Below are 24,116 nucleotides of genomic sequence, written 5' to 3' on the forward strand. Positions count from 1 at the left end.
ACCTATGTGTAATGTTGCATGTCTATTGAGGGTAGCATGCTAACCAGCTAGCCCCTAGGCAATTTGTATCACAAGTAGTGATAGTCCGATAATAAACAACACCAGCACTCCCCTGATGCAGGCAGAGTCGGCTAATACGACCACTAGCTGCAAATGTATTTGAGCTCACGAGCTAACAGCAGCTAAAATGAGCAGCAGTTAGCAGTTCCTCTGGTGATATGCCGCCCTCTTTTTGTTTGAATTCAACAGGTGGACAATTCTTACATATTGCACCTTTAAAGTTTCTCTATTTTAAAAGATCAAAGGGAAAACAGCATTTTTTTGGTCATATTAACAAAACGTAAGTCACATATGCAGTTTTTTCCTGATACTGAGTTCTCCTAAAACACATGTTTGTGACTCCTGAACACTGGCTTCCTTTGTAGATTCCTTCAAAACCAGAACTAGTTCGCTGGTTATTATGAATCAGGCACAACAGAGTTGGTGAGCCATAAGTACAGCATAATTTAAAGGAAGTGGAAGGTTGACTTATGTTGACAACAACAGTGACTGACGAGGCTCGAGTGCTAGTAGGCTCGGAGAAATTAGGTTATCATACAAACTGTGTCCCTGACAGAGTGAAAAAACTACCACTTAGGCATAAACGCCATCCATGTCACAGTCTGATATGGAGAATGTAGAGGAGTTGTCACACATCCACACGTGAGCGGTTTGATGTTTCTTTTGGTGTTTAAACAATGAACCAACCTAAATTTAGACTTGGGTGAGTATCTAGGCTACATCAGATCTCATTTGGAGTTGGTGAAAAACTACTCTGCCCACGCCCACTCCAGGAGTGACATTTCCATCGCTGCAGCTGCTACGTTCACAAGGCTCTGGGGAATCACTTCACTTCAAATGATGCCACTAAGGCGACAGTAAAACAAATCAGTGAATGGTTACTGTGTTTGCAGACATGAAAAGGAAATACTGAAAGGTACTGCGGCTCAAAGTCAGTAAAAGGAAGTAAACTTTGGAGGCTATTTGACATTCATGTCCTGTTGGTGCAGGCCCAGAGCGCTGAAGCAGGGAGCAACGCTTGGCAGCACTGATAGCTGAGGAGGGGAGGTCAATGAAAGTTTGCCTCAGAACATGCCACAGCATCTAAACTGCAAAGACCACATAAATAAAAGGAGGCACAAATGATATCAAATCCAAGCCTAGCATAAGAAAAGAAAGCTTTTTATATCCAATTTTCCAATTCTGACTTTCATTACTGACTGGAGTTAAAGACCTGATGATTGCCAGCGATCAAGCGTCACAATCAACTTTCATCCAAGTCTTCCGAAAAGGCTAATCTGCTCTCCTGCAAACTCAAGCCAGCTTTAAACTGTCAATAGATTGCAGCCTGCAGCTTCCTATGTGGTTCACCACAGGAATGGAGGGGAGTGGGGAGAGAGAGGGTGGGGCAGTGCAGTGTTTAAGGAGGATAAATTCTGGCTGAGGCCCAATCCCTGCATGTGGGCTGATCCGCACCGACGCCCTGCCTGTGAGCAGCGCTAGGCTGCGCCCAAGAAAGTGTCTGGAGATCGCAAACTGAGTGCGCAACCATGATTTTCGAATCACACCAATGGAGCTGTTAGAGAGAGCGCAACCCTGTTAGTTAGAGTCACTGCTTTGGGGCAATGTGGGAAGAAGGAGGATTGGAAGAAACAAACAATAAAAGTGAGGGAAAGGGTTAAAGAGAGGTGCCTTTCGGTAGGTGGAAGGTGCTGCTGGCTCAGCACTTGAGAAGAAGGAGTCCTCTGCTAAAAATGTGTGTAGGTTTTGTTGTCCTCTCTGGGGTCTGAGGTGGAGGACTCCCTGTACTGAATCACTTCAGCTCTTTGGGAGGAGCTTCAGTAGATCCACAGCTGCATTTGAACCATTTTAAAACTTTAACACATTCAATTCCCACCAGCAGATGAAGGAAAAATTCCCAGCCCATCAGCACCACCCATATGGACCGAGAAAACAACACTGAGCAAGTTTGTGTGCCACATTTTTACCCATCTCTGCTAAAACGATGACAGGATTTACAACCCTGTGACATGGTAATTACACTGGGTTGTGTAACACTCTTTTTTTAAGCAGCTACTTTAAGGAAAGCCCTTCACCCTTGTAAGCTGAGAGGGTATCCATAAATATTGACTGGATATTGTATGACCAATATTCTTGGTGCGGTATCACGCTCGCCACCAAGATGTCAACCAGAGAACTGGGTTTCTACCCACATGGAGATGTTTGATTCAGGTGTGGAGCCAACATGATTGCATCGACTAAGGAAATGCAAAACAGAGGCAGTCTGAGTCGTCCTGTCTGGAATGAGAATGAAAAGTTAACGTGCTGTAGAACAGAGCCGCATCTCTTATCTGAGCACAGGTCCGCCTATCTGGATGGCCTTTTGCAAGACATTTATCATCTTTGACTTTATGTATTCAAGTATTTTTTTTTAGCACCCAATGAACTTGACTCCTTCCGTGCATTACACGGACGTCCTGCTAAACTTAACCTTACAGTTGCCAGGGTAAAACTCAAACCCTCGTAACTATTGAGAGCTTTCCTTCTGCTTTTGGTTACGCTGCATGCTTTTACACCACCAAGGAGGATCTGCGTAGCTGTTTGAAACATGTTTCTTCATTCACGAGCAAGAATTTGAAAGTATTAACCAAAAAAATAATAGCAAGGGAGCAGTTATCTAGAGAGCCAGGTTGTGCTGAGCTCTACACATCCTCCCTGTCACCACAGCCTGCCCTCAGGCATTAGATTTTCTGCTGTCACCAAGCTTGTCATAATTCACTGAGTTAAGCTCATCTTTATGGGCAGGACGACAGCAAAGCTCTCCTGAATTCATCTGCAGCTGTATACGTGGGCAAACACAGCACTGGTGTGACAATCAGCTGAAACGAGGGCTGAATTGGCTGCCAGTGGCTTTAAATGGGGCTACAGAGGTTGGATGTTTTTGATCAGAGAAGCCAGCTGTTACCACCCCACCTGCAGTGGAGGCAGTTATGCAACCCTGACAAATCACCAGGAGGGAATCAATAGTGTCTCATCAGATGTCAAAGTAGCCGATCGGTGGTCAGATATACACGTTTCCAGCCTGTTTTGAGCATGAAAAAGTTGCAGGAGCCCTCTGTAGCCTGTATCGTGCGGAGTTAAGTGGGGAGATTATGGGGTGAAACTCGCCATCAAACGCTGCCAATACATCAGACACAGCTCGGTTTCCCCTCAAAGACGGGTTTTCCTCTACAAAGACCAGCTAACACACATGTTAATTAGGCTAATTATCGCAGCGAGTCTGGTGCCAGTGGTTCCTTGTGTCAGCACGCGGGGCCTTTCCGGGCAGTAACCTCGCGCTGGGCTCAGCTCGACCTGTGTAACTTAAGCTACCTGGACGGACCGCCGACCCAAACAGACAACTACGGTCAAAAAACCTCGTTGAAAACCTTTGTTTAGCTGAACAAACACCCAACTCTCGCATTGTGTGTTTGCGCTAACAGCTTACACACACACACACACGCTGTGTAAATGTTGCGTTCACGGCGAGCGAACTTACCTAAATCATCCATGTTGGCCGGAAATCGTTCCAAGGAACCGGACCGGTCCTCGTCTGTCGATCACAGCGGGACGAGAAGCAGCCGTTTCAGCCCCCAGTCGCCAAATCTCCGATCCCAGATCTCCCTGGCTGGACGTAGCGAAGTTTTCAAGTTCCCCTGCTGCTCGACGAGCCTCAAACACACTCACAAGCACACACATACCCTCCCTGCTGCCCCCCTGGAGTCTCCACCAGTCCACACATCCAGCCCCCTGCCTGCCCACCAGACCCTACACACAGGGACCGGCGGCATCTAGCGGCGGAGAGTGGTACTGCAGCACCACAGCTGGAATGTGCGGTTAATTAGTGATTTCAGAGAAGCACAAAGGAGCTGTAATGTTCACTACGTATGTATTATATATAACTTTCAAATTATCTTTATATTTTTATATTTTATTTACGTTTTTCATTCAATTAGTCCCTTATCTTTTGTCTCTTCCCTCCAGGGCATCAATAGTCCTATATAATCTTGTTGCAGCTAGACATTATCTACACCAAGACAATCTGAATGAATGATGTCAAACAAGAATTTTGCATCCAAATATTTAATACAACTCAGATTTTCTTTAAGAATTGACTTTTTACTATGAGAAACAATTGCAAATGGAATTAAAATAGCTTGACCTAATAATAAATAAAAAATTTAAAAGAAGAAGTGTTCTTTTGCTCTCACAGTTCAGGATTAATGAGTAAAAATGTAAATGTAATGTTAGAAATGGCTGGCACTTAAATAAGTAATCAGGTGTCTCTCTGCCTATTCTCAAAATTTCCAACAATCTTCAGATTAAAAAGATAAATAAAAATAGAAAATGAAACAATAGAAAAGAACAAATTGACTCTTTAGGCCCTTCGTCCACTGTGATTCATATCCCAGTGATATCAGAACATAACTGGCCTAGTAATGGCTGTACATTGAAATATAAAGAGCCAGGGCTTGCCTCACTGACCCCATATTCAGTACAAGTCTCTACTTCTCATGGAATAATAATCCATTACTTCTCACTGGTGGATATAGACTAAATGTCACTTAAGAACTGTATTAAATCTCAATATAAATCTATGTGAGAGAGTGTTAATTGCAACCTCAGCACACTGTACAATGCTTCTCCTGATCAATGATTGGTGTAATAGTCCTACAATTATCCTGCAGGGATTCAAAGTGTGTGTGCTCAGCAGCAGTGATATTGTCCTGACCGTATTGTGGCTTTACATAGGTTTTTATGTATTTCATGTCATCTCCTCAAGACTTCTCTGTCCTTTTGTCTTGCTGCACGAAGATTTATAGGTTTGCTTTCGATTAATTACTTGATATTTAATATTTATTAAGCCTGTAGAATTTATTTTTCATAAGGGCATGTTGTAGGATATCAGCATTATATCCCTTGTTGATTGGTTTTTCAAAGCCCATTTGATTTATTTCATCTTTCGTTTTCCTCACTGACCACTAGGGGGCGCTCTTGTACAAATGAATACAGACTTTCAGTGTCCGTGAGAGTTACCAATCAATATGCAATTTTTTTTTTATATTATATAGTCTTACATGACTTTAGTCTTTTATTTCGAAGCCTTTATGTTTCACAAATGTTCTGCTTGATTTTTATTCCAACATGATGTTGTTGATTTAAAGATATAATGTCTTAATTTATTACATTCAATTTTGATATTATTATTACTCGTATAAACCTCAAACAGTGAATAAACAAACTGCTTCATCAACTAATCACCAGTTATGCTGGATCGTATGTCTTTAGATCAAAATGGCAACAGACATGTTAAACGATCAATATAAGAAGCTGCAGGAGACAAATGACCAACATAAGAACCTCCTCAGCCAGCAGGAGGGTCATTTTGTCTCTCTGAATAAGGAGGTTAACTACTAGACTATAATTTGCCATATTCTATAACACTGAAGGCTCTTGACTAAAGATCAGAGCGATTTATAGTGTGTGTTTTTATTTTTGATCAGACACAGTATGGTCAGATATGTAGCCTACGGCAGCTAGTTTTAGCGTTCAACCAAATCATGCAACGTTATTATTTACTTAGTTAAAGGTGCGATATGTAAGAATTGGCCCACCTGTCAAATACATTCTCAAAACAAATTTGGGGTAACACATCACCGTAGTAACGGCCAACTGCTGCTAACTGAAGCTGCCCTTAGCTTGTTAGCTTTGTTAGCCGTGCAGCAAGTTGTTCACACTGGGAGCTTAGAGAACTGGGCAACGGTGGCATTTAAACCACTAGCACCGGAGCTTTTGATGGAGATGGGTGGGGGCTAGCTGGTTAGCATGCTAACATCAGTAGATATCTCTGCAACATATAGACGTCATAGCGTTAAAACAGTTATATCTCGACATTGAGATATTTGCTTATCACAGACATATCGGTATGGACTTATATGTTGTTCTATGTGCGTAAATATAAAAACTTCAAAAGTGACTGATGTATCAATATCAGAATTTCTTATTACCTAATAGCGGCATTGACACCAAAAATCCAGTATCAGTCTGGCTCTTATATTTACACATATTTGCTGAACAGGAGCTGTAGAGTAGGAGTTGTAGCTCCATTGTCAGGCACTGTGCATTAAAAGGGCTACAGTTTCTTCACTGTTCAAGCAATACGCATTTGAACATCTTTAACACCCTTTCAGCTAAAAGACAGCCCTTTAAACTCAATGTGTCTCTGTATAGTTACAGAGCGCATTGTATGTATTGTGTCTTCTTTCCTGTGTGGCTCCAGATAACTGTAGCACAGAGCGAGATTCAACGGTCCCAGGAGGCATCCTCAAACAATGAGGGAAACACAGGAAACCTATTGTCATCTTAAGAAACAAACTCAACCAGGTGCTAACGCTCACAAAACCACAAAATCTTGATTCTGACTTAGTTTTTTTACACACTGTGCTACTATGTTGAGCTTATTTAAATACAATCCCAATTTATAAGCACATGAATAATTTATGATTTCTTCATGTTATCATTATTTTTACTAGCCCTAATTTTAAACTACTATCTACCATCCCAACCCCTGAACAAGAACGTTATTGATTAAAAACAAGAACGTTATTGATTAAAAACAAGAACGTTATTGATTAAATACAAGGCCCACCCTGACTTTAACACAAATTTCAGTGCTCAGATCAACTCTAATTCTTCCCTTGTCCTCTATAGAACAATATTACGCTTGATGAGTTGATGTGCAGCAACATGGAGTACACTGTAAAGACATCGCTCACCTGCTGCAGAAGGGCATAGGATGCAATATGGAAGAGAAATGTAGCAGACAGATAATTGAAGTAGAAAACATCACAGAGACACTGGAGGAGAGCTTAACCCTCGCTCTCAACCAGAGGTACATTTTTCTTGTGTGCAGATGAAATGGTGTATTGGTAGAGATGAGTCATGATACATAATGTCTGTTTGTTATGCTACAGGTCAGAGGCCAAGAATATAATTCAGAGGGCGATGGAGAGCATCGAGGTTGAGACAGTTCACCAGGCAACAGATGAATCTGAAGACCATGAAGCCAAACTGTACACTTTCATGGAGAGGAAGGTCCAGGGAGTGATACCTGTAGGAGATGATGAAGACTCCAAGGAAAGAAGTATAATTTGCGTAAGGAATCGTGTATAACATAGCATCTTGATCAAGGCTTAAACAGACTTGGTCTCCATCTTGACCCCAAGCACATATTATAATTTCAAGTTTTTTAAAATCAAAATCTGACATGTTAATTACTTGTTGAAATTTCATTGGTCATTTCAAAACAGCGATGTGAGGACATAGTCAAGAAGCTGGAGATGTACGAGCAGGGCCACAGCACGCTGCTGAGATCACCAGAGAAAGAGACCTGAGTCAGATAGCCTGCATGTTTGCATCATACATCAACGAGCTGCAACATGAGCAAGAACTGCATGGGCAAGATGATATGAAGGCACGTTCATGTCCTGTCAACATGCTTGCAGACAGTTTAACCGAGTGTGTGTTTTGTTTATATTCATGGGTTTCTCCTACAGAGTGAAACGTTGTTCCTGGTGGAAGAGAAAAAAGGGCATGATGAGCAGAGTAAGAGCGAGCTTCAGGATCGAGAGGTGAGTCATTGTCTGACTTATACACATTATGCATTGCTGTAAATATAACTGCGTCCTGGTTTATCTTCTGACGCAGTGTTTGTTAATGTCTGTAGCTGACTAGGATTATAATTACATGTAATTATTGTATAATTTTAGGTAGCTCACAAGAAATAGACTCGGATCCAAGCTGTTTCCTAGCAACATGTTTTCAGGTACAAACCTTATACCTCCGTGATCTCAACTCTCATGGAACTAATAAACACCTTTGTTTGTTTGATAAGAAAATGTTTTGATATTATCCCATACACGTTAACGTTCACCAAACAATGACAATTCTGTCATCTACTCATTCTCACGATGATGGAAAGCGAGGTGAAGTTTCATAGTCCACAAAACATTTCTGGAGCTTCTGTTACAGACTGTGTGGTTGTTGTGAAACAGGGCTCAGCAGGTCTCCTTCACACGCAAGTCAAAATCCGTCTGATCAGACGGAGAATGGTGCTGTCACATCCTTCAGCTTCTCACTGCAGTCAAACAGCCTCCTGCATACTTCTGATGATGGCGATAAACAAGACATGACAGCATCACACCCTGGTTCTTTATTCTATGTCAGTGGTGCCCAGACTTTTCCCCTTGGAGGGCCAAAACTAAAATTTAATGGTGGACCGCAGGCCAAAAGCAAACACCAATCTTATTAAGATGCCAAATGGTACTTTATGGATGCCCTGAGAGGCAAGTGAGAAAAGCCAATCCTGGCAATCCATTTTCTAAGTCTGATCTAAAATGTTTTCTCTACTGTGTTCATAAATTAAGAAATACGTGAAAAAAAGCTTTGCCAGAGTTCCCTGAGTTGACTGACTTCCTGCACAGTGTCACTCTGCCTGCAATGCTCATAACAATAACACAAAAGAAATTCGATGATTAGGGATCTTACATATTTAAAGAGCATTTTACCTCACAAAAAGTAAAGCAGCATAAACAGCGATTCACATTATAAATGTCTTTTTTGACCTCATGGTGGGCCAACTTTAGGCAGCCCTGCTCTATGCAGTATGCAGTGATTTATTTATCCAAAAACTACATGCAGTTTTTATATTAAAGTCATTTTAATCAGATGAGTCAGCAGTTCTCCAACTTTTTCATATCAGGGACCCGAAATCTGACAAAAATTAGACCACAGATCTCCATCTGATAAGATTTTCTCCCAGGATCCCTCATCTTTTAGATGTTTTATTACAGAAAGTGAATGTGTGTTACTTATGGATGGAATTAAAGTGACAATAGTGTTATTCCCCTCAAGGACCACACTTTGAGAACCACTGGTATGAGTCATACTGAGACTGCCTGTGTCACATCTGAGAGCAAAAATGTTAAAACTGCATTAATTGTTTGGGGGTTTTTTTGCTCCCCGATATTCACCAGCTAGTTGTTGTTGCTGGACATGTACTGTTTGATGCCTGCTGCAGCTGGAAACAAGGTCAATGAAAAACCAAAAGAAAGAGTGAAAATGTTCGGTGATAATTCTCTGTGAGTTTGTCACAAAAGATCTCTTTCACTTACTCATTACAACTATTATATCACCCTTTTTTTACATAAAGAGAACTGATTAGTGCAGCTTTAAACAGGCAATAGACAAGTAAATGTTGATTTCACATTATAATGGATATAGAACAATAACACCATCAGCGCTTAGATTGGTTCCCTCCAAGTTTCCCTCCTTCAATAGCCACGGTTTGTTCCTAGAGACTGTTAAAACAGAACCCATGATGTGAGCTCACATGCCTGGGTTGATCCCAGCACTTATCCCTCACCATTCCCTACATTACTCCTCTCCAGAAGGCAATACTTTAGTCTGGGGTTGACAAGCCGACCCCCCCACCCTACCCTGGGCCCTCCAGCTGGAACACCCAGGGATTTTCTCACCCCGCCAAGGTCTGGCAAGCGGGGTAGACTAGGGTGGCGAGGATCACTCGGTGGCATCCTATTGTGTGCCTGTCACCCAAAGTCCACAGTATAACATTACCCTGCTCGCATCATCGCAGCACTAAAATAACAACAGGGCTTTATCTCACTTAAGTCCTCTGTTTCAGTAGCCAAACATTTTAATGCACCCACACAATACACGCAGGTGCACGCGCACACACACACACACACACAATCAGTGCCACACACATGTTTGGACTGATCTCTTGGGGATACAGAGGACCACCAACTGCACGTCCGCTATTGTCAAGTACACACATTCACTACCTAACATGGAGTTAAAAGACCAGCTGGTATAGCAGTGTTATGATGATGCCACTTACAGGAATATAACGTGTTTGCATTGTCTCTATACCGTTTTCTCCCCCTCAGCATCTTGATAAATGCTTCAGAACAATCAGAATAAGAGGCTGGCTATTGTCTTTCAAAACTTTTATTAGACGAACATGCACAGACCTAACAAATGGATATTTTCGATGAAAAGTAAAGGTGGTTTTGAGTGTATAAAATGATCAGGAAGAATAATTTAATTAGTCAGGAACATGATGTGGAAAAAGCTGAAAGGGAGCAAGACAGCTAGCTATGTGGATGCTGTTGATTTGTCCGTTTTTGGGGCCTGGAACAGAACATTTTGCCTTGATCCTCTTGTGCTCTTGAGAGAGTACCAAAATAAAGATGCGTAAATACACCACAGTCCATGTCTCCTTCCAGTGCAGTGGGGCAGCTTCAAGTCACATACGGGCAAAAAGACGGACTCTATTTGATGTTGACGAAAAAAAAGTTACTCCTGGTCCTTTTCCTCTCCGTGGGTGATGATGTGAACCAGGTTCTTGTAGTCCAGATTCCCTGCCACATCTGGGGGGAAGGCAGCGAACATCTGCTCCATCTAACCAACAAAAAGCAGATATTATCCATTTTAGCACAAAACACAGCTCAGTGTGCATGAAGAGGTGTGGCGATGATTCACTGAAGGGTTTTGTTTTCGTGGTGTGAAAATGTATTTGATGTGGATGTAGACAATTGTCATGATGACGTTCATCCTGCTGTGCTTTTTAGACTCATCGTCACACACAGAGCAATCTGACATAATAATGGTAATTGTTGTAAAAGGACGACAATGTACCTCTTCAGGGGAGAATCGGTCTGCTTGTGTCGTTAGCATCTGTGTCACGCTGAACAGGAAAAAGAGAAGAAGAAAAAAACAGCGATGATGAGACCTGCGTTCAAATTTTAATGGTGTTATTATTGTGGAGTCGAACAGGGATGAACGACTGCTTTGAGACTCAGATGCAGCAATAAATTGGGTGAAAGCTTAAATAACAGCCTTTGCAATACATTTTTATATTTTAAACTGATGTGGTGCGAGGAGTGGAGAGTCACTTACTAGTCCTTCCTCAGCACACCTTTCCCCTCAGGGTCGAAGACTTTAAACGCGTTGAGGATGGTCTCCTCTGGATCAGCACCTGGATACATTAAAACAGTCAGTACAGTTCCCCTGTAACAATCTGTAACACTGTAAAATTGGTGGAGTTACCCTTTAAATATTCTCTAGCTTGTGTGTCTTTACCTTTCAGCTTCTCACCGAACATGGTGAGGAAGACAGTGAAGTTGACTGGGCCAGGAGCCTCTTTGAGCATATCATCGATCTCCTCCTGTTTCACGTTGAGACGTCCTGCGGTGCCAAACATTGAACATGAACGTACAAGTAGATTCAGATTCAGACCTTGAGTTTTGTTAATTCTATGTAATGTTGTTCGTTAATGATTACTCTATAAAAAGTAATGTACTCACACCATCTTGTCAGACTGAATGTAGCTGATGTCAACATACCTAGAGCGGCAAAAGTGTCCCTCAGGTCGTTCTTGTCTATGAAGCCGTCTCTGTTCTGGTCCATGATAGTGAAGGCCTGAAGCAAGTACACATGTAAATGAGTCTCTCTGCCTTGAGAAGTGATGGTTGCAGGCAGATCGCAGCCTCATGCCTTTAGCCCACTTATCAGAAAGTAAAATCCCAGTCACACACTGACTTTCCTCCCTTGAATATTTTGTGTGCCATCTTTATAGGTGAACACTCTTAAGTATTTATAACCTGCGAGCCGCCCCTGGGGGTTTAGCTCGGCATCCAGGGCATGCCCAGCAGTTTATCTGCGGCCTAATCACTGATGACACAGTCTGGATGTCTGGGCACCATTGACTCTCATACCAGCATACCACGAGCCTCACTGCTGCCAAGCCGGGGGCAGGAAAATAGACAGGTGGACATACTACGACGATGAACAATGGAAATGGAAAGACAGAGGAGAGGATGTAAAAGAAGAAGAAGAAGAAATAGACAGCTCTGTGCGTGTTGCTGTGTGTTTTCAAGACAGAAAAGACTTGAAACGTTACGCTCGAAAAAGAGGGCTAACATGCATATTCATACACCATTTCCACAGTCCATCTCAGCCAAATGTAAATCAGCAAAATAAAGATTAGTTGAGCAGCTTTCACCTCTTTGAATTCTTGGATCTGAGCCTGCTCAAACATGGAGAACACATTGGAGTTGGCTCCCTCTGCTGTCCTCTTCTTGGCTTTCTTGGGGGCCTTTTGGCACAAAAAGAGGAGGAGAGATGAAGCGGACAATGTGCCTGTTGAGGTAAAGCTACAGATAGTGCACATCAGAGATTGTAGGGCTTAATAACAGAAAGTTGAGGTAAAAAGTGTTGGGCCAGTGTTTTAAAAAGTGCATAAGCTTCATTCAGTTTGATCTTCACAAGATCAAAATCTGCAGAAATGAGTCAGCAAATAAAACAGTGTACTTTCGATTTAAAAATAATCCGTGTTTGCTTTAAATGTCACATGCATTAAATGTAGCCTGTACATAGCGACACATTCAATGTGTGGTGAAAAGTTGGTAAAAATGACAACTTTTCAGCAGAGTCACCATCGAAAGTTTGCGTTATTTACTTAGTATTCATCTCATTAAGCCAATCATTCGTCACAGGAAAGTGGTTTTAAATGATTGCACTCATCCGTCTAAAATAAAGCCATCATCCTTGGAGCCAAAAAAGAAAGAAAAAAAAGAAAAAAAAAATCAGGTCCCACATCTGTCCTTGCACCTCAAATGACACACGCACACACTAACACACACACACACACTTACCATGGCTGAGCAGCTGGGAGGTCAGTCCAACAATGATGCCAGTGAACAATGGGGAGATTGTGGGTAGCCTTTTGTAGCCCCAACCCTCAGCTCCACTGGACGATATTTATAAACTATGTCCTCTTTAGGAAGTGACAGGTAAATGATGCTTCATACAGCACATACAGTACGCACACCCCTCTGTAGTAGCCACTCACCCCGTGTTGTCATGGCTGACATTGGACAAAGAGATTGGAATAACTGGTTTAGAATATCAAGCTCAGACTGAAGGTTAAAGCACTTAATCACTTTAAAACTGCCCTCTGTCCACAGACCACTGTCTTGACCGTGTAAACTGCAGACAACCGTGGCATCAACTCAGTGAATGTGATGTTAAATACGCAAGACAAAGGAGACAATGTGAAAGCTGCTGGGCTGGTTTCAAAGTCTGTTGTTTCTTCTTCTTATTTTGTCTAAATAACCTGGATGTTACTTCCACAACAGGTGGGAGAAAGTCTCAGATTTGCTCTGAATAAGGCAGAAATCTGGTTGTTCTCTTCCAGCTGACCATTTTTTCTGACCTTTTCTACTCCTACCTAGAGCAGCCTTTTAAAACTTTTTCTTTTAAAACAGAATTTCAGAAATCTGACCAGACTTTCAAAAATTGTGTGGGATTTGAATTGGGCGATCCAGCCCATTCTAAAAAGAATATTAAATGCAGTCTGAAGTGGACTGAAAACTGAGGCAATGTTGAGGCTAGCTGGAAGCTGAGAATTAGAACAAGCCTCCTGCAAGCCCGCCTACTGCATTAAATATAACTTAGACATTGTGATGCAACTGGTGTCGAAGAAGGTGAAATACATTTAACTTCTCTTTAATATAGAATACACACTTCAAAAAGGTCCTAATTCTGGCTATTTTACCATGTGTTTTATTAATCGTCACCATTCCTTCTTAAATAAAACTAACCAAAATGAATAAACACTGCAGAAAATAAGAACATTTTGGATATATAGGAGGCATATATATATAATGTTAATGTAGTTAACAGGTAGAAATATTTTACGACAAGACAGAGGTCCATCTGAAGAACTGGATCTCAAACTTTAAAAGATCTTTGACCAGCAAAAGTTTCAAAACCTGAGCTGTCAAAGTCTCTTTCCAAGGACTTGCATTGTGAGAGTGAACAGACCTATTTTCACTGACAAAATCTTTATGAACTTTAGATTTAATATTCTGATTTGTGTATCAATCATTTCTTGTCCTCGCTGGATACATGGCGCGATGAGAGAGCGTGAAAATCACCAGCCTGTTCAGCGTGTAATTTATTGACCTGTCAGGACTGTGTTACCGCCAACCTTTAGTCACATTTCTCACATGCTTCTTCACGTGGTTGGCTCCGGCTTACTTTTCCCAGACTTTGTCACAGTACAGTACGGCACAGCACACACTAGTTATCAGAGCTCATTTATTCATTAAAGGTAAATGCACTGGCTGACATTTACGCCAATGAAATATTTGACTGGATGCTTTCTCACCTACACTGGCTTCTCTTCTACTGGAGCCAGAGGATGAAAAAAGCAACCACAGCTCAGGTTGTTCACTCTGTCTGTGAAACAAATTAACATTGAGGAATCATTGATCGTTTAAATTCTTTCAATGGGCCGAGGGAGAAGTTGCATCAAAGGCATGTTTACACCTGGCATTAACACGTGCCATGGGTAATCCAATCACAAGTGAACAGTGCAGGCACACCTGTCCTCGCACTGCTGAATGCCCCCAAGACACATTGAGATCAGATTGTCAGGCCACATTTGGAGGTGGTCTGGGAGGCACATCGTCACATTGTTTTAGCAGTGTGCACGCACATTTGTCCACACTGACAGACTGTATGACATCCTCTGTGAAACAAGAAGCAGGCACAACCACAGGCAAAACGGATCCTCTTTCGATACGCCGTCTGATTTCCATTTGGTTCACTGTAACGCAGGTGGCAAAACGTATTCTCTTTGAAACTGGCCAAAACCGCAACTTAATGTTGTACTATTGAAATGTAAAATGGTACTGGTGCTGGTATCCCAAGCGAATTTAATTGACTGATTTCCTGCAGTTTTCCTGAGTTAAATTCTGCCCGCCGTGCTCAGATTATGGAAAAATTATAAAAAGCAGATGTGAAAAAACAGTTTGAACTGATTTCACTATTGAACTGGTGACAGTGACATCCCCAGACTCCCTTAAAAAATCAGTCCCATGTAAAAAACATTTTGTCAGTCTGCTGTGGCATTGCTGTAATGGCCTGCCTTCTACTCCATCTTAGGATGCCTCTGATCAACTTGCTTTAAAGAGCTTGTGAAACTAAGCTCAGCGTTGTCAACAGCAGTGGGTGCGACATTCTCAAGTGCAACAGTGCTGACACTGAACGTGTCCTTACAATGTGCTATGTCCCTCTGCACCATTAACAAGTCATCCGGTATCACTTGTGGCTCTCAGGTCAAGAAAAGTGACAGTCTGTGAAAATGAGGTGAATGGGCTGGGGTTAGGAGCGGGTGATCTATATAAAGAGAGGCGCTGAAAGCCTCCCTGTGCTCAGTCCACTCACTGTCACTTAAAACGCTGTTGATGAACTAACAGCAGATGTCAGCGGTGTCGTCTCACAGTGCAGTGTGTACACGGAGGTCAGAATTAGAAGAGTTATTGTTAACCTTAAGAGCAGATGCTATTGTTGAAAAGCTCTCTCCTTCTGCTCCTCTCAGATTCTGACCCGAGCAGCCGCTGCAGCTACTGTGACTGGAATGGCAGGCCATCGCCGCATTGGCTGAGCGCTGGGATCAGACACCTATAAATAGACTAACCTCTTCGAACACAATGGACGTGGACAAATGGTCGTTTCGCAGGCAGCCTCAAGTGTAAGTGGTGAGGAGACAGCACGAGGGAAAAGGGCTTCAAATCTGACCGCTTTTCTCTTCCGTGTCTGTAATTTATAAAAACTAAATGAAGGATGTTGGTCGTTCAGGCACACAAGCACAACATAAGGAGGTAAAAAGTAGAAATGAAAGACAATGGTTATAATATTTAATATTCTGTGACAAAATCTCTACAGGGAACGCTAATAAAACATTTGTTAGCAGACATCACTATCATATCCAGCGTTACGGCATTATGATTCAGGATCATGTGAAAAGAAATTCAAAAGAATAGAAAAATAAAAGTGATTGGGAAATCCTTGTTGTATAGAGTCCTATAAAGAGCAGTGGCAAACTTGTGCAATCTGTAGCATTGGGTGCTTTCTGTTGAACACTTGTGACCAATGAATCAGTCGCCTCTTCTTGGCTTTAATACATTCAGGAAGATTTTTATGTCTAAAAAGACCCAAAGTGGATTCAGATAGTCGAAGAAACATCTCGGTATTGAGTGCTTCATTGTTAACAGACACACTGGGCAAGTTAAGGTGTGTAAATATTCCAAAAACACTGCGAGAAATATTACATTTTAAAAAATGTAGAGCTGCTACTTATGATTTTTTTCATTATGGATTAATACGCCAATTATTTTCACATTAAGCTATTTATCGTTTAGTGAATAATTCTTTACACAGTTTCCAAGAGCCCAAAACCCAAAGACTCTTCCTTTACGATCATAAATGACAAAGAAAAGCAGTAAATTCTTACATTTAAGAAGCTGGAGCCAGCAAATGTTTGAGATTCATGCTTTGAATAGTTGGCAATTACTTTTCTTTCGTTCGACTAGAACCGACTGATCGTTGCAGCTCTTGTCAAGTGCAAGCACCTTGTTAACGAGGGCAAAAATGTGGACGGATTTTAGTGTCTTTCGAGGTTGGACTGTCTCTTTAACTTGCCAAGAGTGTCTTAGCATAAGAAAAGAATTATAATCATATGACTACTGTGCAAATAGGTAAGAGATAAAAGAAAGGAGATGTTATTCACGTGCTTCGTTGCTAAATCGCGGAATAAAAATATAAAATATAAATGAGGCAGAAGCAGAAGACAACACTCCGTTTCATTTCAGATATACATATCCATGCCATTTACGAATCAGGAGAAAAACAAAGATTATTTTCATCTTCACCTTGGAACAATTTCTGGTTATATACAATATAAGGGACATTGTACAAAAAGAAATGCTCAAATACTATGTTGTAAGCTTCAAACATGATCTTTTCCCCCCTCCTGTCATATAGTTCAGCACTGAGGTTTTGCCTTTGACAGATGGAAGTGCATACACGAGTTGGATCCAGATACAATCACTCACTTGTTTGGACATGTTAAAAGAATACTCATTGGACATTCAAGAGGACACGTAATCACTTTTTTTCTTTAACAAAAATAGACATGGCTTATCCAGCCTTGAAATTCCTTCTCAATATATATAAAATTATGTCTCGTCTATTTACAGTCAGATAGCGTTCTGAAGGATTAGAAAGTCCTGCTGAGGATTGTGGGTAGTGCAGTTTTTTTTTTGTGTCGACCTATCCGAGGGCGAACATCATCTGGTGTGTGGTTCTACAGGGCAGGGAGGCTTCATTTATTTAAATTTGATTTAAATTTGTTTGTGCTCCAGTCAAGTCCTGTCACCGTTAACTAACCACAGCCTCGACAGAAGACTGAAGTTAGCATAGAATGATTGTAATTAACTGATAATGATTGTGTGTTGACACGTCTGCGCCGGCTGGAGCCAGAAATGCTTTCAGATATCCTCTCCTGCCCTGATCTGTGGCTACTGTGGACAGAGTTGAGTGTGGGAAAAGGGCCAGATGTGTTACTACCGTTTTGTGTGAACCTCTGCCATTTGTAGTCAGTAGTGACTGACTTTGTAAGTATTTAGGCTTTGTAAGATTAAGTTGCTACGGCTGTGCTTATCTATCAAAGTCACTACTGTCTGGTGTTAACTGAAACTAGCAAAACCCACTGAGTCAGGCCTAAAGTTGAGAACATGAACCAGATTTTGTTTTTGAAGAAGAAATCAAATCGAATAATGGACCCCTTCGCATATATTCAATTATATCTCTATAAACCCTGCTCAAAAAGTTCTTAAATATGGCATTTTGTTGACCTTTATTGACTCGGGTCAGTTCATTGAGAAAAATAACCTGATTCTAATGACATCTATTTATTTCTCTCTCTTGTTCTCTCTCTGTTCTGACGGCAACAGATGTTTTCCTCTGTGGGTTTGTCAGCTTAGATGTGTGGCAGTGTTTCATCATGAGTTGGTGACATTCTCACTGGTTCTCTGCTCCCTTCTTTCCCTTTTCTTCCCAAGTTCTCTGTCTATGCTGGGTATGGATGGCTCTGCTGTCTGCTCAAACAGATGATTGGTCCCAAACCTGGAGGACAAAGGCAAAAACATAAAGGCAGGTTAATACATACACATACAGTATATGGACTAGCAGTTAGATTGTTATCAATATTATTATAAGAAAATTACAAGTCATTTAAGTTCACGTCTCTTTAAAGTGATAGTTCAGGTCCTTTGATGTAGGGTTATATGAGGTAGACAGCCCTTTCCTTTGGCACTACATTCCCTCAACCTTACAACGTCTGTATTCCTACGCACAAGCACAGCTGTGCCTGCCGCGCACTGTATTACGCCACAGATCAGCTGTTGGGTTGGACTGTCAGCTGCTGTCAGAGGCAATGTTAAGTGCCAAAAATGTTAAAAATATATCGTACACTTAAACACATATACATACATATATAAATACGCGCACGCACACACACGGACACACACTTTGAGATGGGCCTTCTTTGAGGTGGATAAAATACGTCTTAATGTTGGTACCATTTAGCAGTACAATGCTCTGCTTCCCTGTCGGTGTTACATGCTGCTTCTCCACACAGGGGGAGAGCTGGCGGTCATCTACTGCAGGTAATACACTGACTAGAGATAAGTACCTCATGCAGCCTCACATCAAAAGACCCAGACTATCAGTAGTGCATCATCTGCAGACAGGAACTGCAGAATAGTAAATAAAAGAAGAAGATTGACACACCTTGTTAACAGGGTTTATGGGCGTGCGACCAGAGCCAGTATGAAGCCTTTGGCGCTCTTCGTATCGCCCAGGCGACCTCTCCCTACGAACGTCCATCATCCTGCCAGGAGAGCGTTCCATTCGAGGGTCTGCCATGGCCCGGCCCGGGGAGCGCTCTAACCGAGGGTCAGCCATGGCCCTGCCTGGAGACCCCCCTATCCGACTCTCCAGCATCCTGCCGGGAGACTTCTCTCTCTCCAGAGGACGGCTGGGGGACTTGTCCCGTCGAAACTCTGTGCGAGCCTCTCGGTAGCGGTGAGGTGTGCCGGGATCTCCGTGAGTAAGGGGATTGGCTGCCAGCCTTTTAGAGATGTGCTCGTTGTAGGAAGGAGGGCCACGCTTGTTCGGGCTGTTAGGGAGGAACCGAGGCATAAAGACGGACAGGGAGCATTGGTCAAAGGAAAAGGTATTGTGTGTCTCGGGTCATGGGCTTTGCTTGGCACCGCCAGGTCAGTCAACAGATGTGGTGAGGATGAGGATGATGGTGATGGTGCATGATTGTGGCAGTAAGGACACCACTTACTGGCAGTGGCAGTGAGGATCACTTACTCAATCTGGTTTTCTAAATGAGAAATAGAGTCGGTGGCTGACAACAATAACTACAGAGCAAAGCTTTGACTGACTTGTAAGGCCAGTTCTCATTATTGGCTCAGTTGTTAGTGAGCTTCAAATTGTAACAGACGAGTCCCAGGACATAAAGGCAGGAAGTCAGTCTTTATTCAGCAATTTCCTTTCTACATTTGACAGGAGGCATTGTAATTTAAAAAAGACAAATGTTATGATTTGTTACAGATAAAAAATGAACTCCTCCTCCTGTAAAAAGCAAAATGAAGGTGTTACTGTCCTTTTTTATAATCAAATTAAACAGCAAGGCCAATATTTAACTATCACCGCCTGTGGATGCCAACCTGTGCCCAGCAGTGCCAGCAAGTCCCAATGACCCTTCAACAACACCAGTGTACATGAGATAAAGGAATGAGGTGTGCTTTTACTCTACAGTTTGTGACTAATGGTGAAGACCAAACCACAACAAAAATAAATCAATGAATAAGCAAATTCTCAGGAAAACTGCAAAACAAATCAAATTCCACTCTGCAGGACTTTCATCCGTTTCATTTCCCTTTGATAGACAAATAAAGGCACGGCATAATACATTAACCAGTATGTTGTAGTGCAGGTGTCATTTAAACCATATGTATTGTCCCAAAGTCCTGATTGGCAAATTAAATATAGAGCGAATACAGAGTTATTAGGGTTACAATTTATTTGTGCATTATGTTAATTTATTAATACATTCATTTATACTAATGTATCTGAGCCTCAAATGTGTTCACTAAATTGCCACACAAGATTGGACCTCCACATGCAGTAACATTATATAAAACAGGAAATGGGCATCGACAGTATTATATATATTATATATTTGGGTATTAACTCAGTGTAATTTTGTAAACTAGTTAACTTAGAGAATGGGAGGGAGGTGTGAGCTGAGGCATGATAATAAACGGTGTATGTCCTCACCTGCGTCCAGAGCCGTTGCGCTGCAGGTCTCCCATACCCTCTGTGCTCTGGACCAGGTTGCCTTTGCAGCAAATGACCCGCAGTTTGTTCTGGTAGGAAGAGGCCAGGTAGATGGCTCCAGAGGAGATGGCTGGGCCAAGGTAGCGTGGGTTTGGGATATCCAGGTGTGCATATGAGTGGGGCCTGGACAGAGATAACAACATTATACAGTGTATCCCTTGACAGAGATAAGAACATTAGAAACTGTATCCATTAGAACAGCAGTGACTGAAATAGATGATTCTTGTAAAGCTGGTTACTGAGCCCTGGCAGTAATGGGAAATTAACATTTCCATCACTACAATATGCAGTGATGCCAAGTGAAGATCCATAAAATGATGACTACAGGGAGAAAACTAATTAGTCTAAACCCTAAGTGATGCACTGGTACTGAAAAGGGAGCAGAAGGCAGTCTTACCCCAGAGCAGCATGTCCCTGAATTTCAATAACGTCCAGAGAGTTGAAGTAGGTCACAAACAGGTAGGGTTCTCTATAGGCTGAGATACAAAAAAATACACTTAACATCACATCATAAATCATGTATTGACCATGTAGGAAAGAAAGACATTTCGAGAGTGACACTAACCGAATGAAAGAGGCAGGCGGCTCCATTTGATATCATCAGTTCTACTCCTGCGGCCGTACGAATCCACAAACACACCAAACTCTGTAAGAAAAATTCCAGGTTTCAGACAAATCTGCCTATTTCTAGATGTTAAAAATGAAGCTGTGACGTAGGAAACAAAAAGCATGAGAGCAGTTATCGATACATCGATTTTCTCACACTAACAGTTACATTTTTGGCTCCTTTGCCGGTATAAGTATTGACAAGCTCAACTGCATATACACGTGTGCCCACACAGACAGATATAAATGTCTAACCATGGAAACAGAGCAGGTACTCGTCCTTCTGTGGAGACGTGGTGACTTGTATGATGGAGATGGGGAAGCTGTGTGAGGACGCGGCGAAGACGGCTGAAGCTAGCGTCACATCGTTTTTATCCAGGAACTCTGTGGAAAGAAATCATGTCAGCTTGTTCAGGTGTGAATGTTGAAACCTCACAGCGACACAACACATATTAGAGTCAAAGGTTTATACAGAGGGGCAATCATGGAAATCTCTTTTTAATCACAGCATAAATCAGAAAATAGTGTCAACAGCTATAAAAAAAACAACACTTTTTTTTGTAGAAAGGGAATAAATTGTTACTTAAAATCAGGTTATTCATGATATATTAACAAACCATATAAAACCTTCAGAATACAGATACAGGAATAAAACTGGAAGGTTTGGTGGATGTAAGTGCTGGAGATTTTGGCTCCGAGTATTAGAAAAACACATTTTCAGGAGTAGCCTTTAAATGTATGTGTTATTAAATACATTTTTAGACAAAAATGGTGGATGGGGAAAGTAAATCACCATGAAAGTTCCCCAGTTGATTACTGACATTAAGACAACTATTTTTGTACCACAAGTTTTCGGCTACTTCAAGTTTAAATATGCAAAGTAAGCCAACTAATTAAATATGCACTGATTTGCATAAATGTCCTGAAAACTAGTCTGACAAAAGATGTTATGGAAGCAAAAAAGCCCCAAATTGGCCAGTGCATGAAAAAACCTGCAGTGTCTCTCCAAATATCAATACAGGATTTGTGCTAGGACTTGGTTATATTCCCTTAAAATGATATTTCCAATTTTTTGTACTATATTGCCATTCGCAAATATAAATCTTGGTATTTTGAAATCTCCTCCAAAGCACTTCATAAATGCTAGGATTGGGCGTCAAAATCAAAAATCAAGATAATTATGCAAATATTGTAGGGATGATTAATTGGTACTTATCACAAAATAATGAGATTTTGGATAAATAATCATTAGTATTGTGGATAATAAAATATATAATTAGAAGTATTATGGAAAGCTCAGAAAATTACACCACTATACTGTAATGCTGCCTTTAAAAACAGGAAAAGACAACACTTATACCACATTATGATATCATGATATCTAAAATTTAAGGCAATATATGGTCTCATATGATAATAACAATATATCGATTTATCTTTATTATGCCCAGCCCTAACTTATACGTATAAATCACAATGGTGGGTGACCTACCTTCCAGCACATACTGCTTCATCTCAATCTCATAGAACTTGTTGGTGCCGATAATGATGCTGTAGCCAGTGAAGTGGATACAGCTGCAGGGCTCTGATGTCTCGATCTCCTGCAAAAACAAACAAAAGTTCAACACTTTTTACCAAGTCGTTACTCCCTGAAGCAGAACAGACACTGCCTTTCGTTTCCTGACATTAACATCTAACAACCTTTAAGGCCCACTCACCTTTCTGATGCAGAACTTGTTCAGGCTTTCATTAAGTCGCAGAATTGTAATCTTATTGGGCATAGCAGCACAGATACAGGTCCCATTATCAATCTGTAAAGAAAGATCAACACCGCAGTGCTATTAGTGTGGTGTTGAGCCCATTAACTCTGACTAAATAACAGCCTGACTAAAGGGAATTTCTCAGAATAACTAACAACAACAAGTTAATCCACCTTTCCAGAGGAGAAGAGGTGGCATCCCTTGACTGTCTCAAAGATGAAGGGGTTGAGGTCGGGCTGAGCCGGAAGATGGGACTGCGACAAAGACTGTTTCACTTTCTTGATCTCCACCAGACACAAGGCCCTGTCCTCTCCTGGATGACACAACAAACACACCACGTACAATCAAAAACACAAGCAATCTCCTGTTTACCTGAGTGACTTTGCACACTATTTATCCTCTACATCCTATTTTCAACAACAACTAATAGATCAGAGAGAAAAATACTAATATAGTATGGAAATACTAGCTTTCCCTGACAGAAAATAACAAAAAATGTCTGCCTCAATTACTGTAGGTATAAAAGGCTCCATTTAATATCATGGACTGACCAGTGATCATCAGCAGCTTATCGAGCTCCTTTAAGATCTGGATCTGGAAGACGGATGTCAGCCCGGGGATGTGGGTCAAAGAGTTCTTTATGACGTTCAGAGCATACAAACCCTCCTCAGAGCCGACCAACACGATCTGAGGGAAAGGTAGATCACAGACTGTGAGCATTGCTGGTTTACTTTATTTAAGTCATTACGTTCCTGTTGATGGTGCAGAGGTTTGGTCCATGTACCTGGTCAGTGAGAGGCAGGGTGCAGTTGATGTCCAAACGGTCGTCACCCTCCAGCTTCAGCAGAGAGTTTCCCAGAAGTTTCTATAGAGACAAAAAGCAGAAAGAGAGAGAGAGAGAGACATGGAGCAGAGGGAGGGGGCACGTTAGGCAGATCTTCCACAAATTAGCTGCTTTAGAGCAAGAAAAGATGACTCAGCAAGAATGAACAGCCAGAGACCTGTTACCAGCTCTGTTATCTGAATCAGTTAATTCATCCTTCACTCTTATTACTTATAATTCAAATGTAAGCTGAGGATGCCTGCATAAGTGAACTGACATCATTTCTCCAAAGACAAAACACAAAGACACTACTTTTAATATGGGACAAGTCTTGTCTGATATTTGTCAACAATACCCTAAAAACTGCTCTAAAAAGACCCAAGTTTCAAAGAAAAAATTATCATATTTTATGATTTTGCCAAGTATAAACATCATTATCTCCAATTCTTTTTCCTTCAAGTTTGGTATATCAAAAAATAACCCAAATATGTCAGACTTGTTTAATG

General features: G+C 41.5%; 3 protein-coding genes across 11 annotated transcripts in view; all 3 read right to left on the bottom strand.

Moving 5' to 3' along the window:
- LOC311255131 (paxillin-like) overlaps positions 1-3,819 on the bottom strand; it is a 28,830-nt gene extending 25,011 nt beyond the window's left edge. The window contains exon 1 of one of the 2 annotated variants that reach the window (XM_084349346.1): positions 3,578-3,819. In XM_084349346.1, coding sequence (XP_084205472.1) covers positions 3,578-3,590 — 13 coding nt within the window. In that variant the 5' untranslated portion in view covers positions 3,591-3,819. The remainder of the gene's footprint in view (positions 1-3,577) is intronic. The other variant, XM_084349347.1, reaches the window with a different exon arrangement.
- A 6,282-nt stretch (positions 3,820-10,101) lies between these two features.
- myl2a (myosin, light chain 2a, regulatory, cardiac, slow) lies at positions 10,102-12,851 on the bottom strand. Its single transcript, XM_084348224.1, has 7 exons — positions 12,816-12,851; positions 12,164-12,256; positions 11,505-11,580; positions 11,242-11,346; positions 11,059-11,137; positions 10,798-10,846; positions 10,102-10,560 (listed from the first exon to the last, which is right to left on the bottom strand). Exons 1-7 carry the CDS (start codon positions 12,816-12,818, stop codon positions 10,456-10,458), a joined length of 510 nt encoding a protein of 169 aa, XP_084204350.1. The 5' UTR covers positions 12,819-12,851; the 3' UTR covers positions 10,102-10,455.
- Positions 12,852-15,849: 2,998 nt separating this feature from the next.
- Positions 15,850-24,116, bottom strand: part of cita (citron rho-interacting serine/threonine kinase a) — a 41,911-nt gene continuing 33,644 nt past the window's right edge. For 7 of the 8 annotated variants that reach the window (XM_084347922.1, XM_084347919.1, XM_084347921.1 and 4 more), the window contains 11 exons: positions 23,572-23,652; positions 23,339-23,474; positions 22,961-23,100; positions 22,746-22,838; positions 22,520-22,628; positions 21,283-21,411; positions 20,987-21,067; positions 20,819-20,897; positions 20,362-20,544; positions 18,802-19,189; positions 15,850-18,135 (listed from right to left, as the gene is read on the bottom strand). In XM_084347922.1, the coding sequence (XP_084204048.1) occupies positions 18,112-18,135; positions 18,802-19,189; positions 20,362-20,544; positions 20,819-20,897; positions 20,987-21,067; positions 21,283-21,411; positions 22,520-22,628; positions 22,746-22,838; positions 22,961-23,100; positions 23,339-23,474; positions 23,572-23,652 (1,443 nt within the window). In that variant the 3' untranslated portion in view covers positions 15,850-18,111. Of the gene's footprint in view, positions 18,136-18,801; positions 19,190-19,536; positions 19,654-20,361; positions 20,545-20,818; positions 20,898-20,986; positions 21,068-21,282; positions 21,412-22,519; positions 22,629-22,745; positions 22,839-22,960; positions 23,101-23,338; positions 23,475-23,571; positions 23,653-24,116 lie in introns of those variants that run through there. The other variant, XM_084347923.1, reaches the window with a different exon arrangement.

The sequence above is a fragment of the Pagrus pagrus genome, assembly GCF_965226575.1.
Source record: "Pagrus pagrus genome assembly, chromosome: 3".
NCBI lineage: Eukaryota > Metazoa > Chordata > Actinopteri > Spariformes > Sparidae > Pagrus > Pagrus pagrus.

Excerpts from the sequence above, each read along its gene's own strand:
- myl2a (XM_084348224.1), bottom strand. Across the intron at positions 11,138-11,241 it reads GTTCGGTGAGAAGCTGAAAG|GTGCTGATCCAGAGGAGACC; the intron begins GTAAAGACACAC and ends TAATGTATCCAG. Across the intron at positions 10,847-11,058 it reads GGTGTGCTGAGGAAGGACTA|CGTGACACAGATGCTAACGA; the intron begins GTAAGTGACTCT and ends TTTCCTGTTCAG.